At 45.1% G+C, this 13,552-nt stretch overlaps 1 protein-coding gene and 1 long non-coding RNA gene across 12 annotated transcripts in view; one reads left to right on the top strand and one right to left on the bottom strand.

Annotated features, from left to right (window-relative positions):
• LOC309328947 overlaps positions 1 to 13,552 on the bottom strand; it is a 340,017-nt gene that overhangs the window by 59,043 nt on the left and 267,422 nt on the right. The window lies entirely within an intron of this gene.
• Positions 1 to 13,552, top strand: part of DMXL2 (Dmx like 2) — a 109,737-nt gene that overhangs the window by 56,735 nt on the left and 39,450 nt on the right. For all 10 annotated transcript variants that reach the window (XM_081838593.1, XM_081838590.1, XM_081838587.1 and 7 more), the window contains 8 exons: positions 276 to 1,952; positions 2,833 to 2,943; positions 3,620 to 3,789; positions 6,158 to 6,255; positions 6,895 to 7,060; positions 7,637 to 7,901; positions 9,508 to 10,580; positions 12,203 to 12,394. In XM_081838593.1, the coding sequence (XP_081694719.1) occupies positions 276 to 1,952; positions 2,833 to 2,943; positions 3,620 to 3,789; positions 6,158 to 6,255; positions 6,895 to 7,060; positions 7,637 to 7,901; positions 9,508 to 10,580; positions 12,203 to 12,394 (3,752 nt within the window). The remainder of the gene's footprint in view (positions 1 to 275; positions 1,953 to 2,832; positions 2,944 to 3,619; positions 3,790 to 6,157; positions 6,256 to 6,894; positions 7,061 to 7,636; positions 7,902 to 9,507; positions 10,581 to 12,202; positions 12,395 to 13,552) is intronic.

Here is a 13,552-nt window from a genome sequence, read left to right as displayed (position 1 = left end):
AGATCTATCTTCATGCAGGCTTGTAAATAGCCAGTTGCCTGCAGACATTTCCTAGATGGGGAAAGCTTTTTAACTTTCAAGAGGGTGTAAGTTTCACTTGTTTGGACCACAGACCTGCCACAAATCAGCAGGCTAGTAACTTTTTGCTCTCTTAGGAGGCTGTGTTTGTGTCATGTAAATGCTGTTTCACCTTGTGAACCACCCTGGGATCTTCATATGAAAGACGGTATACAATTTTTTATAATGATAATAATAGTAATCTCTGATTCATTTAGGACACCTGAGCTCTTCATCAATTTACCCAGTCTGCCTCGCACCTTACTTGCTGGTTACTTCCTGTTCGGATGACAGAGTGCGGTTCTGGAGGTGCTCTGTTGAGACGGTGGTGAACAGCAGAAATGAAACGAAGGAAACCTATCACTGGAAGAAGTGGCCTTTAATGAACGATTCGAAAGATGACGACAGCAGCACAGTGGGCATTTCGGGAAGGCCTGTTGCTGTCAGCTGTTCCTATACGGGGCGCTTGGCTGTGGCATACAAACAACCCATGCAACACAACGGTTTTGTTTCCAAAGAATTTTCTATGCACGTTTGTATATTTGAATGTGAATCCACCGGAGGGTCGGAATGGGTCTTGGAGCAGACGATTCACCTGGACGATCTAGTGGAAGTCGGGAGCGTCCTTGACTCGAGAGTGAGCGTGGACAGCAATTTATTTGTATATAGTAAAATGGATGTATTTTTGAACAAGGATCGGCACCTGATGCCGAACACCAAGCATTTGGTCCACTTGGACTGGGTTTCGAAAGAAGACGGCTCACATATTCTGACGGTCAGCATGGGTGCAAATATATTCATGTACGGCCGACTTTCGGGAATTGTGACCGAGCAAACCAGCAGCAAAGAGGGTGTCGCTGTCATTACTTTACCACTAGGTGGTAGCATAAAGCAAGGCATAAGGTCCAAATGGGTGCTGCTGAGATCCATAGACTTGGTGTCCTCTGTAGACGGCACCCCTTCATTGCCAGTCTCTCTGTCTTGGGTAAGAGATGGGATACTGGTCGTGGGAATGGACTGTGAAATGCATGTCTATGCACAGTGGAAGCATGCCATGAAATCGGGGGGCAGCGAGAGCGACTGTTTCCTCGGCGAAGACTCCCCCACGCAAGATCCATTGAAGACCAGTTGGATGGCCAAGAAAACCAGCATCATCGACGGAGCGGGCATTGTGGACGATGTTTTCGGAACCCCCACTGTGATTCAAGATGGTGGGCTTTTTGAAGCCGCCCACGTCCTTTCTCCTACCCTCCCGCAGTACCACCCAACCCAGCTCTTGGAGCTGATGGACCTGGGTAAAGTCCGCAGAGCAAAAGCCATTCTTTCGCATTTGGTGAAATGCATTGCGGGGGAAGTTGCCATTGTGAAAGACCCCGAGTCGGCCGACGGCGGCTCCAAACGGCACCTCTCTCGCACCATCAGCGTAAGTGGCAGCACCGCAAAGGATGCGGTCAGTACAGGGAAAGAGGGGACCCGGGACTATACAGAGATCGACTCTATCCCTCCGCTGCCTTTGTATGCTCTGCTTTCGGCAGACCAGGATTCCACGTACAAAACGGAGGAAGCGACCAAAAGGCCCCAAGGCTCACAAGACCACGCCAAAAGGAAGCCAGAGGATCACTATTCGGATCTGTTCCAGGTTCAGCAGGTGACGACGGACGACTTCATTGATTTTGAGCCGGAAAGGAGAGAGCATAAATCCAAAGTCATCAACCTGTCTCAGTACGGGCCGACTTACTTTGGGCGAGAGCATGCTAGCGTCCTCTCAAGCCATCTAATGCACTCAAGTTTACCAGGACTTACTCGCCTCGAGCAGATGTTCTTGGTCGCTTTGGCAGACACTGTTGCTACCACAAGCACTGAGCTTGATGAAAACAGAGATAAGCATTACTCAGGTAAACAACTTGCCCACTGTCTTGTGGAATGCTTATTGAGGCAATAGGGGAAGATGCAACAATTAGGAAGTGGCGCAAGGCATTTTTAAATTAGTGTGTGAGTTCTTGTTGACCTCTGATTTATTTTAAAGAAATATATTTCATAAATATACCCTGCTTGGGCCCACCCACACATCCCAAATTCAATCAATCCGTCAATCAAGTCAAGTAACCTTTGTTGGCATCACATAAGAACATTCAAAATACATTCAGAATAGATAGGCCAGTGCGATCTCGTCACCACCCCAACGGCACTGTCACCCGCCAAAGGGCAGAAGAGGCGAGCAATCTGCCTCATCTCTGTGGGTTTCCAGCGAGGGCAGGATGCTGTAGCATACTTCAACGACAGAAAATCAAATAGAGGAACTTAGCTACTGTCTTGGTGAGCTCCTGGTCTCTCCCCTGTAATAAGAAGCGCATAACCTCCATCTCTGGTTTCCATTTTGGAATACATAGATGGTCTAGAAATTGTTGGCAGAGATCATCATACATTTAAGGGCCATGTGAGCTAGAGTTTCCGCCAGGTGGGTATTGCATGGGCACATCCTATCTCCTTCTGCCCAACCCACAAACCTACCCCAAATCAGTCAATCAAATACCTTTATTGGCCTCACATGATAAAACATTTCAAGTATCTGGAATAATTAAAAAGACAAGTGTGAAGCTATCAACGGTTATAAGGTCACACTATGGTCGTGTGCATTTGAATATTCTGCTATGCCCTGCATATATAAATTGTTTTGAGAACCTTTTGTTTGAAAAGGCCTCATATGAATGTTGTAACTAAGCAACACGGACACCTGCATGTATTGTGTTTTAACCGTTTGGTGCGTTTTCACAGGGAGAGAAACTTTAGATGAATGCGGCCTGCGGTACCTGCTAGCTATGCGTTTGCATACATGCCTTCTGACATCACTCCCACCTTTATATCGCGTTCAGCTACTTCATCAAGGTAATTCTTTGGTGCGACCTGCCTGATGCGAATCACTCTAAGAAGCAGCAAGCAATGGGAAGAATAGGGTATCTAGTGACTGTGTGAGCCGTTGGGTATTGACCCATGGCAGGGTCTCCTTAGTGATGGCTCCCCATTTGTGGTGAGGTGCCTCCTTTATTATTCAAGTGCGGGGGAATATAGAAACATTGCTGCTTAAAAGGTATTTAGTGGCTGAAAAATACGAGGATCTTTGAAATTATTAGTAGTGAGGCTATGGGATTGGTATTTAGATGTTTATAATTGTTTTTAATACCTTGTATTTTATTTTTAGTTGTGTTGCTTAAAGCTTTTTATTTATTTATTGCCCTGGACTCCTTGGGTAGGGAAAAGGACAAGATATACTAGGGTTATGATGACAATTTTATTCACTAGATTGGTGGAATTGGAGGTGGCCACACTCGGTTTTTCTTAAATTAATGTTCTGAATTCTAAAGCTCTGAATGCACGCTTGTTCCAAAATTTGCATAAAATGCATTTTTTGCATCATTCTTAACAAATAATGAACATATGTCTCCAGTGGCTTTAAATCCAGTAGGTCAAACATGCTCCCACCTCCCCCTAGGCTCTTATTTCTGATCTAATTCACCATGCTGTAATTGCCTTGTGCCTGTGATTTCCCTGTGCCATGATTTAGGTGTTTCTACATGCCACTTTGCCTGGGCTTTTCATTCGGAGGCAGAGGAAGAGTTAATCAACATGATCCCTGCAATTCAAAGAGGAGACCCCCAGTGGTCCGAACTAAGAACTATGGGTATAGGCTGGTGGGTCAGAAACATTAACACACTCCGAAGGTGCATGGAGAAGGTAATTTGAGCCATTCTTGGTGATAACTGGAAGGTCATGAGACTTTGAACCTGCCTTGTTCCAAGTCACATTGCTATGAGGCATCTCATCCTGCCGTTATACAAATCTATGGTGTGACCTCGCTTGGCATACTGGGCATCATTTTGGTTGCCTCACCTCAAAAAGGATATTGTAGAACTAGAAAGGGGCAAACAAAATGGCAAAGCTTATGGCAATGCTTATATAGGACCTTGGGAAAATTGCATCCCTGAGGGTCTTGTAGTTTGGCAAAAGTAGATTAAGCTACTGGGAGTGTGTGAGAATGGGAAGAGAACTCTTAAAGAATGTGTCAAAATGGACTTCCCCTGTCTATTCTCAGCTTAAATGCAGGCACGCAAGATATGATCAGAGGCTGCCATTTGAAGAGATTGGCTGTAGAACTGTGGTTAAGTTGGGAAATGCCCTTTGACTATTCTGAGCCTAAATAGATTTGCTGTTGGGGTTACAATCATAAAGCTCCAAAGCTCTCCCACAAAGCAAGTTTGAGCTGGTACAGAATTGTTCAAAACACAAGACCAAATACATTATTCTGTGAACCTCCCCGAGACCTCAGGGTATAGGGCAGTATATAAATTCAATAAATAATAATAATAAAGCTAGAGCTACTCGCCTTTGAGGAAACATTACAACATTTGGGACTATTCTTTGCCAAAGAAAGGCAAGCGTGTTTGGGCAGTGGGAACATGGCAGAGGTATTTAAAACTATTCCTGATGCAGATGAAATAGATAGTTTTCCTCCCTTCCTCATACTAGAACTCAGGGGCATCCAATAAAGCTGAATACAGTGGTACCTCGGGTTACAGACGCTTCAGGTTACAGACGCTTCAAGTTACAGATGCCGCTAACACAGAAATAGCACCTCGGGTTAAGAACTTTGCTTCAGGATAAGAACAGAAATTGGCCTCTGGCGGCAGCAGCAGGAGGAGGAGGCCCCATTAGCTAAAGTGGTGCTTCAGGTTAAGAACAGTTTCAGGTTAAGAACAGACCTCCAGAACGAATTAAATACTTAACCTGAGGTACCACTGTATTGGAAGACTCAGGTCGCACAAAAGAGAGCATTTATTTGCACAGTGGATAGTTCCCACATTGAAATTGTTCGCACAGGATTTAGAAATGGCCACCCTTGAATTGCTTTAAGAGAGAATTAGACAAATTAATGAAGGATGGTGGGGAAAAAAGGTAAAGGACTCATTGATGGTTAAGTCCAGTTGGGGTTGTGGCGCTCAGCTTTTCAGGCCGAGGGAATTGGCGTTTGTCCACAGACAACTTTCCGGTTCATGTGGCCAGCATGACTAAACCACTTCTGGCGCAACGGAACACTGTGACAGAAACCAGAGCGCACAGAAACGCCATTTACCTTCCTGCCGCAGCAGTACCTATTTATTTACTTGCACTGGTATGCTTTTGAACTGCTAGGCTGGCAGGAGCTGGAACAGAGCAACGGGAGCTCACTCTGTTGCAGGGATTCAAACCGCCGACCTTCTGATCGGCAAGCCCGAGAGGCTCAGTGGTTTAGGCTACAGCACCACCCGTATCCCCTCATGCAGGATGGGTCTTTAAGTGGCTACTAGCCATAATGGCTGTATCTTTCCATCCCCTTCATATCTTGGTTGCCATTTTCTGAACCTTTTATAGCACTATAATAGCTTTTTTGGTATGAGGCGACCAGAACTCAACATGGTATTCCGAATGTGGTCACACCATAGGTTTGTGTAATGGCATTATGATACTGGCAGTTTTATTTTCAATTGCTTTTCAAACGATCCCTTACATGCAATTTGCCTTTTTCATGGCCACCACACATTGAGTCGACATTTTCATCGAGCTTATCCAATATGCTTAGAAATGTTTCATATTACGGTATTATTTTGTCCAACACTGAGCATGCATAGAAAAGCATGCATAGGATCAATATTGCTGCTAATCAATCAATTATTATTGTTTACCTACCTACCCTGATACATTACTTTCCTTTTGCAGAAAGGCTTTTGGGTGGGGAGCAGGAGAGGGCAGGATACTATCACTGACAAAAATCAAAGCATTTTATTAGTTTGCTATTTCATTTAGGAGCTTGAGAAAAGCAGATACGATAGAGGTAATGGCACCAGCGATGGCACCATACATTTTTGCTTCTAGGAAAGAAGGCAAAACAAAGATGGGAATATGCCCTTTTGCTGCTTAGGGAAAGCAGTTGAAGGCAGGTTGGTTGGGTGAAAGGCCAGAGGCAGATCTGCAGATCACCTGCAATTTGTGTAGTTTAATCTGCTTGCAGCCCTTACTCTCTGTGATACTGTGGACTTTCTTTTTCTTTTTCTCCTAAATATGACAGGTTGCAAAAGCAGCATTTCAGAGGAACAACGATGCCTTGGATGCTGCGCTATTTTACCTTGCGATGAAGAAAAAAGCAGTGGTGTGGGGTCTGTTTCGGTAAGTCCCATTAACTTGGCCTTTCCTTCTTCCCCTCGCGGGTGGCGCTGTGGTCTAAACCACTGAGCCCCCTGGGCTTGCCGATCAGAAGGTCGGCGGTTTGAATCCCCGTGATGGGGTGAGTTCCCATTGCTCTGTCCCAGCTCCTGCCAACATAGCAGTTCGAAAGCACCCCGGTGCAAGTAGATAAATAGGCACCACTGCACTCGGAAGGTAAGTGGCATTTCCATGCGCTCTGGTTTCCATCACGGTGTTCCGTTGCACCAGAGGTGGTTTAGTCAAGCTGGCCACATGACCTAGAAAGCTATCTGTGGACAAACACCGGCTCCCTTGGCCTGAAGCAAGATGAACGCTGCAACCCCATAGTTGCCTTTGACTGGACTTAACCATCCAGGGGTCCTTTACCTTTATCTTACCTTCCCTTGAAAAAAACCCAGTTAGGATATAGGCGAAAGTTTGTATAAAATTACAGAGACTTGTGCCTCTTTTCGAGTTGATACTCTGCTTCCTGTGCAATCCTTCTTCATGTTGACTCAGCAGTGAGTCCCACTGAGTTTGAGAGGCCTTACCTCTGGCTGAATGTGCACAGAAGGTGCAGCCCTAATGGACATATCTATCTCCCTTTGTTTTCCAACACAGGTCTCAGCATGATGAGAAAATGACACAGTTCTTCAGCCATAACTTCAGTGAAGATAGATGGCGCAAAGCAGCTTTGAAAAATGCTTTTGCTTTGCTGGGGAAACAGCGCTTTGAGCAGTCGGCTGCCTTTTTCTTGTTGGCTGGGTCACTAAAGGATGCTATTGAGGTATTGTTGCCCCAAATACATGGGTGTTTTTGTTGTGGTGGTTTGTAGGTTCTTCTATTCATTCATATATCTGTAGTACAGTCGTAATTTGGTTATTGAACAGCTTAGTTCTCGAACGTTTTGGCTCCCCAACGCCGCAAACTCTTTGGAAGTGAGTGTTCTGGTTTGCAAACTGTTTTTGGAAGCCGAACGTCCAACGTGGCTTCCGATTGACTGCAGGAGGTTCCCGCAGCCAATCAGAAGCCATGTTTTCGTTTCTGAACATTTTGGAAGTCGAGCGGGCTTCCGTTCGACTTCCAAGGTATGACTGTAGTCTCTTCCCTTCTCCCAAATTTTATTTATTTATACTTTTCAAGTATGTACATTTCACTCATTTTATACATTTCACTCATTTTACATTTATATTGACATTTCAAAACTTGGACCCATCTTCCTTTTGCGACTCTAAATTGTTTTTAACTGTTTTTCACGTGGTGTTATATTCGTTGCAACCTGCCCTACGCGTAATAAATAAACGCAGAAATATTTGTAAATTAAAGTGCGCTTATGGAACCTTGGTGTTCGTTTTCTCCATAGGTGTGTCTTGAGAAGATGGAAGACATCCAGCTAGCTATGGTTATCGCTCGTCTGTATGAATCCGAATTTGAGATCTCCTCCACCTATACAGCCATCCTTTATGAGAAGATATTGGGCTGTGAGAAAGATGGAAGTGGATTCAGCTGTGCAAAACTGCACCCGGACCCTTTCCTGCGAAGTCTTTCCTACTGGGTAATGAAAGAGTACACTAGAGCACTCGACACTTTACTGGAACAAACACCAAAGGAAGATGATGAAAACCCAGGTAAAGACTGTTTCAGATCAGGGGTGTAGCCTGCTGGGGGAGGGGCAGCTGGGCCGAGTCCCGGGCGCACAATTCGGACAGGGTGCGAACCAGGCGTTCCCCCGCAGGGATCCCCTCCCTTCCCCAACCTGTCTGGGCCTGGCCCTGCTGCTATATCCCCATCAACCTCACTGAATGGCTGCCCGGCCAATGTTGAGTGGATGCACCTGCCAAGGGCCATGTTGGCCAGTTCGGCTCCCCCATGCGCAGGCGCACAAGTGGTACACCTTGGGCCTGCGAACCCTCTGTGCCCCACACTTGCCCAGCAGTGTTGGCAACAAAGGCTGGGTCGACACAGCGGCTTTTATGTTCACCCTCTGCGCCACACCCTGGGCACCGGCAAAGGACGCAATGCCACTGTTTCAGATCGTTAGGAGAGCCTCAGTCTTGGAAGGAATGTTGCTTCATTTCAATTACTTATTTAAGGCACTTGGTTGGTTGGTTTTTTTCATTGCCCTGGGCCGAAAAGACCCTCAAGGCAACTTGCAGCTAAAATATAACTCAAATAAAATAGAAGCTTGCAGAGAACGAACGGAAAGGAACAACAATTACCGTATTTTTTGCTCTATAAGACTCACTTTTTTCCTCCTAAAAAGTAAGGGGAAATGTGTGTGCGTCTTATGGAGCGAATGCAGGCTGCGCAGTTATCCCAGAAGCCAGAACAGCAAGAGGGTTCGCTGCGCAGCGATCCCTCCTGTTGTTCTGGCTTCTGAGATTCAGAATATTTTTTTCTGGTTTTCCTCCTCCAAAAACTAGGTGCGTCTTGTGGTCTGGTGCGTCTTATGGAGCGAAAAATACGGGTAAAACAACCAGGCACTAAATACAAAGCAAACAAACAAAAATTAAAGCCCCAGCAGCCCTACAACATTGGCAGTGGTCACGGTTATATAAATATAATTAATAAATTATATATAATGTATTGCTAAGTAATAATAATCACCATTAGAAAGAGAAAAGCCAATAAATAGCTCCAAAGCTCCGACTATAGATCTCTGCCTGTCAGAGATCTGAACCTCCCGTTTCTGATGTTCTGGGCATTGTCACATTTTGCAACCTAATGAGCCCTGGTTTTTTAAAGCAGTTTCTCCATTTGTTTACAGCAGGGGAGTCACAAAACCTTTTTGGCATTGGAAGAATCACAGCAGGGACCCATGTTTTTTAAAACGGAATATTAAAATTTAAAACCATTTTAAAAGCCATGTTGACATTGCAGTGGAATACCTATGGGACCAGTCAGTAAGAAGGGTTTTTGTTTTTGTTTTTTTAGTATATTAATTTATTTATTTATTGACAAGGGGAAGAAAATCCTTTTGGCATCCTGATAGTTCAAGGGGGCAGATCATCAAACCATTCTTTAAAACTTGCAATTTTTTCAATGACAAATTTAGGACGAGGTCTTGGGGTTGGCAAAGAAATGGGGTGCCAGATGCAACCCACAGGATAGTCACCCCTGATTTACATGTATGTATCCCCCCTCCTTTAACCCCAAAGACTTTCCAGATCTGCTTTCAATTACCATAGCCATTATGACTATTTCTGATGTGTCACTAATCTCTGATTTCTCTAGTCATTGTCAAATCATGCAATCCTGTGGTCTTCAGTTTCTACAACTACCTTCGCACTCACCCCTTGCTCATCCGAAGAAATTTTTGCCTGCCCGATGGAGCCTTTGCCACTTTGGGATTGCAAGCCGAGAAAAGCTTGATCGACAGAATCAACCTTATTGAGAGAAAGCTGTTTTTCACTACTGCAAATGCTCATTTTAAAGTGGGGTGTCCCGTGCTAGCCCTCGAAGTCCTTTCCAAGCTCCCCCAAATAAGCAGCAAATCCAATATCTTCATCAAGACAGAAGAAGCCGGAGAGAGTCCTGCTGCGCAGAATGGTGTGAAATTGGAACCAAAGGCGTCGGGCGAAGGCAGTGCTGCAGACTGGTTGCAGCCCGGAGAGAGCTCAGCGGATTTGATGGGTCAGATGGAGTCCGCAGCCCTTGTTGACTGGAGTAAGCCAGCAGTAACGTTTGAGGATGAGCCTCTAAAATTGGACTGGGGGGAAGACAAAAGCAGTTCGCAGGAAGAGGAGGAGGAGGATGGTTTGCAAATGAAGGGCTCGAAACAGGAACCAGAAAGTGCAAAGCAAGCCGGGAGAAGCCCGGGCGATGATGCTTATATCGACGACATTGAAGTTGACGTGATCGCTGAGCAGCTGAAGTTCAGAGCGTGCCTCAAAATCCTCATGACGGAGCTGAGAACGTTGGCCACCGGCTACGAAGTCGACGGAGGGAAGCTCCGCTTCCAGCTCTACAACTGGCTGGAGAAGGAAATTGCCGCTCTGCATGACATCTGCAACCACGAAGCGCGTGGGAAGGGCGAGGGTGAAGCAGGCGCCCAGATAAACGGGGACCTCCTTGACCGAGAAGAAGTGGGGGACAAGGGGGACATCGGCTCGTACGAGCGGCACCAGATCGAGCGGCGTAGGCTGCAAGCCAAGCGCGAGCACGCAGAGCGGCGGAAGTGGTGGCTGCAGAAGAACCAGGCGCTCCTGAGGGTTTTCCTAAGCTACTGCAGCCTACACGGGGCACAGGGCGGTGGTCTCGCCTCTGTGAGAATGGAGCTCAAGTTTCTGCTGCAAGAATCGCAGCAGGTAAGGCCCAGTTTCCGTTCTCTTTTTTTATTGACTATACAGTGGTACCTCGGGTTACAGACGCTTCAGGTTACATACACTTCAGGTTACAGACTCCGTTAACCCGGAAATAGTACCTCAGGTTAAGAACTTTGCTTCAGGATGAGAACAGTAATCGCACAGCGGCAGCGGGAGGCCCCATTAGCTAAAGTGGTGCTTCAGGTTAAGAACAGTTTCAGGTTAAGAACTGACCTCCGGAACAAATTAAGTACGTAACCCGAGGTACCACTGTAAATTGTACATATACATATATTCTTGATTTCTCTACAACATAAATTCTTAACTTAACACATTATGCATCTTCCCATACAAATCTTTTTTCCACCTGTGACTTCCCACCACCTCACTGCAGCTTTCCTTTTACAGATCTTTTTCTTACTGTGTTCATTATTCTTTATTTCATTCAATTCTCCCAATTCTTTTTCTTTCCATTGTACTCTTTATAAGATTTAGTCAAAACATAACCAGGATATAGTTTGAGAACAATGTTTTTTCATGTAATCTCTTACGCATAGCCAGTCTTTTTTGGCTTTTTGTGTGGGTTGGCCTCTAATTACCTCCGTCATTCTTGCTAACTCTAAATATTCACAAAATTTGAGTAGCCACTCTTCCTTTGTTAGAACTCTCTCCCCTTTCCAATCCTTTGCTATTACCATTCTTGCCGCCGTTGTGGCATATAAAAATACTTTCTTTTTCCCTCATGGATGTTAATATCCATAATTCCCAGGAGGAAGGCCTCTAGGTTTTTTTCAAATGTGATTTTAAGCATTTTTTTTCCAATTCATTGTAGGCAGAGTTCCAGAAATTTTTAATTTTGTTACACCCCCACCACATATGTAACATCGTTCCCTCCTCATATTACACCTCCAGCATTTGTTCATTTTCAATTTATAAATTTTTGCCAGTTTACTAGGGGTCATATACCACCCATATAACATTTTTAAATAATTATCTTCACCAAATTTATATATTTTCTCTAACGTTTTAACAATACATTCTATTGGGTTTTCTGTTAGAATGACTAGGTCATCAGCAAAAGCCTTCATTTTGAAGGACTTACTACCTAACGTTATACCTTTTATTTCTGATTCATTTCTTAAGAGCTGTCAGTAAAGTTTCTAGTACCATAATAAATAGTAGCAGAGAAAGGAGACACCCTTGTCTCGTTCTCTTACTTATTGGAAGCGTTTTTGAAATTTCACTGTTTATAATAAGTTTCCCTTTTTGATTTTCATAAATTGCCTTTATCCCTCTTCTAAATACTTCCCCTATCTCCATTGTCTCCTATAGCATTGTCTCCAACGTAAGGCCAGTTTCCTTTCCTTTTGCAAAACCTTTCTCTTGGTGGTTCCACCTTGATTGCAGTTTTAGCAGCAATGCCATTTCTCAATCAATTCCATTCATATTCTGTAAGCTGGGGAGAAACTGTGGTCCTCTACATATTTGCTGGACTACAACTCCCATCATCCTTGAGCATTGGCTATGCTGGCTGGGACCGATGGGACATTTGTTGTGTGATCTCAGACTGCTGCAATGCTCATAGTCATGTGACACTTTTTTGGGCTTTGTTTTTGTTCCACTAGGAAACGACAGTCAAGCAACTCCAGTCGCCCCTCCCGTTACCCACTACACTACCGTTACTGTCGGCAAGCATTGCTTCAACAAAAACGGTTATAGCCAACCCTGTGCTGTATTTAAATAACCACATCCACGATATCCTTCATACTATTGTGCAGATGAAAACACCACCCCATCCTAATGTTGAAGACGTAAAGGTAACAAACAGAGAAATGAGTTTTTAGAATGTGAAGAGTATGGTTTGATGCGTGCTGTAGCAAGAATCTGGGTAGCTTGTCATGGTCATAGAGTGGTATTGTGGGCATGGGAGCCTTGGTTCGGATCCTAACCAGAGCAGAATTGAGCAGAGCAGAATTGAGCAGAGCAGAATTTTTGAGAGCCAGTGTGGTTGGAGTGCTGGACTAAGGGTTTGGATCCATGCTTGGCCATGAAATTTGCTGGGTGACTTTGGGCCAGTCCCAGTCTCTCAGCCTAACCTCCCTCACAGGGTCGTTGTGAGGTTAAACATGGACGCGGTTGGCGCTGTGATCTAAACCACTGAGCCTCTTGGGCTTGTCAATCAGAAGGTCGGTGGTTTGAATCCCTGTGATGGAGTGAGCTCCCATTGCTCTGTCCCAGCTCCTGCCATCCTATCAGTTCGAAAGCACACCAGCGCAAGTAGATAAATAGGTACTGCTGTGACAGGAAATTAAATGGCGTTTCTGTGCCCTCTGGTTTCCATCACGGTGTTCCGTTGCGCCAGAAGCAGTTTAGTTCTGCTGGCCACATGACTGTCTATGGACAGTCTATGGACAAACGCCAGCTCCCTTGGCCTGAAAGCGAGATGAGCGTCACAACCCCATAGTCACTTTTGACTGGACTTAACCATCCAGGAGTCCTTTAAAAAAGAAAAGAAAGAAAGAAAACCATGGAGAGGAGAGGTGAACCATGTATTCCACCTTGAGCTCCTTGGTGGAAAGTAAGATATAAATGAAAAATAAATAAATGAAAAAAGAGTTGTATACACACAGGGGTTTTATGGTGTAAGCCCTCTGCTTCAGTGGAGTAGGTCTGTACCTTCCTGACATTTGCATGTGTCCTAGGTAAAGGTAAAGGGACCCCTGACCATTAGGTCCAGTCGTGGCTGACTGGGGTTGCGACACTCATCTTGCTTTATTGGCCAAGGGAGCCGGCTTACAGCTTCCGGGTCACGTGGCCAGCATGACTAAGCCGCTTCTGGCGAACCAGAGCAGTGCATGGAAACGCCGTTTACCTTCCCACCTTACCTTATCTACTTGCACTTTGACATGCTTTCAAACTGCTAGGTTGGCAGGAGCTGGGACCGAGCAATGGGAGCTCACCCTGTTGCGGGGATT

The sequence above is a fragment of the Podarcis erhardii genome (genome assembly GCF_964252035.2).
Source record: "Podarcis erhardii genome assembly, chromosome: 14".
In the NCBI taxonomy this organism is placed as follows: domain Eukaryota; kingdom Metazoa; phylum Chordata; class Lepidosauria; order Squamata; family Lacertidae; genus Podarcis; species Podarcis erhardii.
The sequence above is the reverse complement of the archived record's forward strand: the minus strand, read 5'-3'. Positions and strand labels throughout refer to the sequence as shown.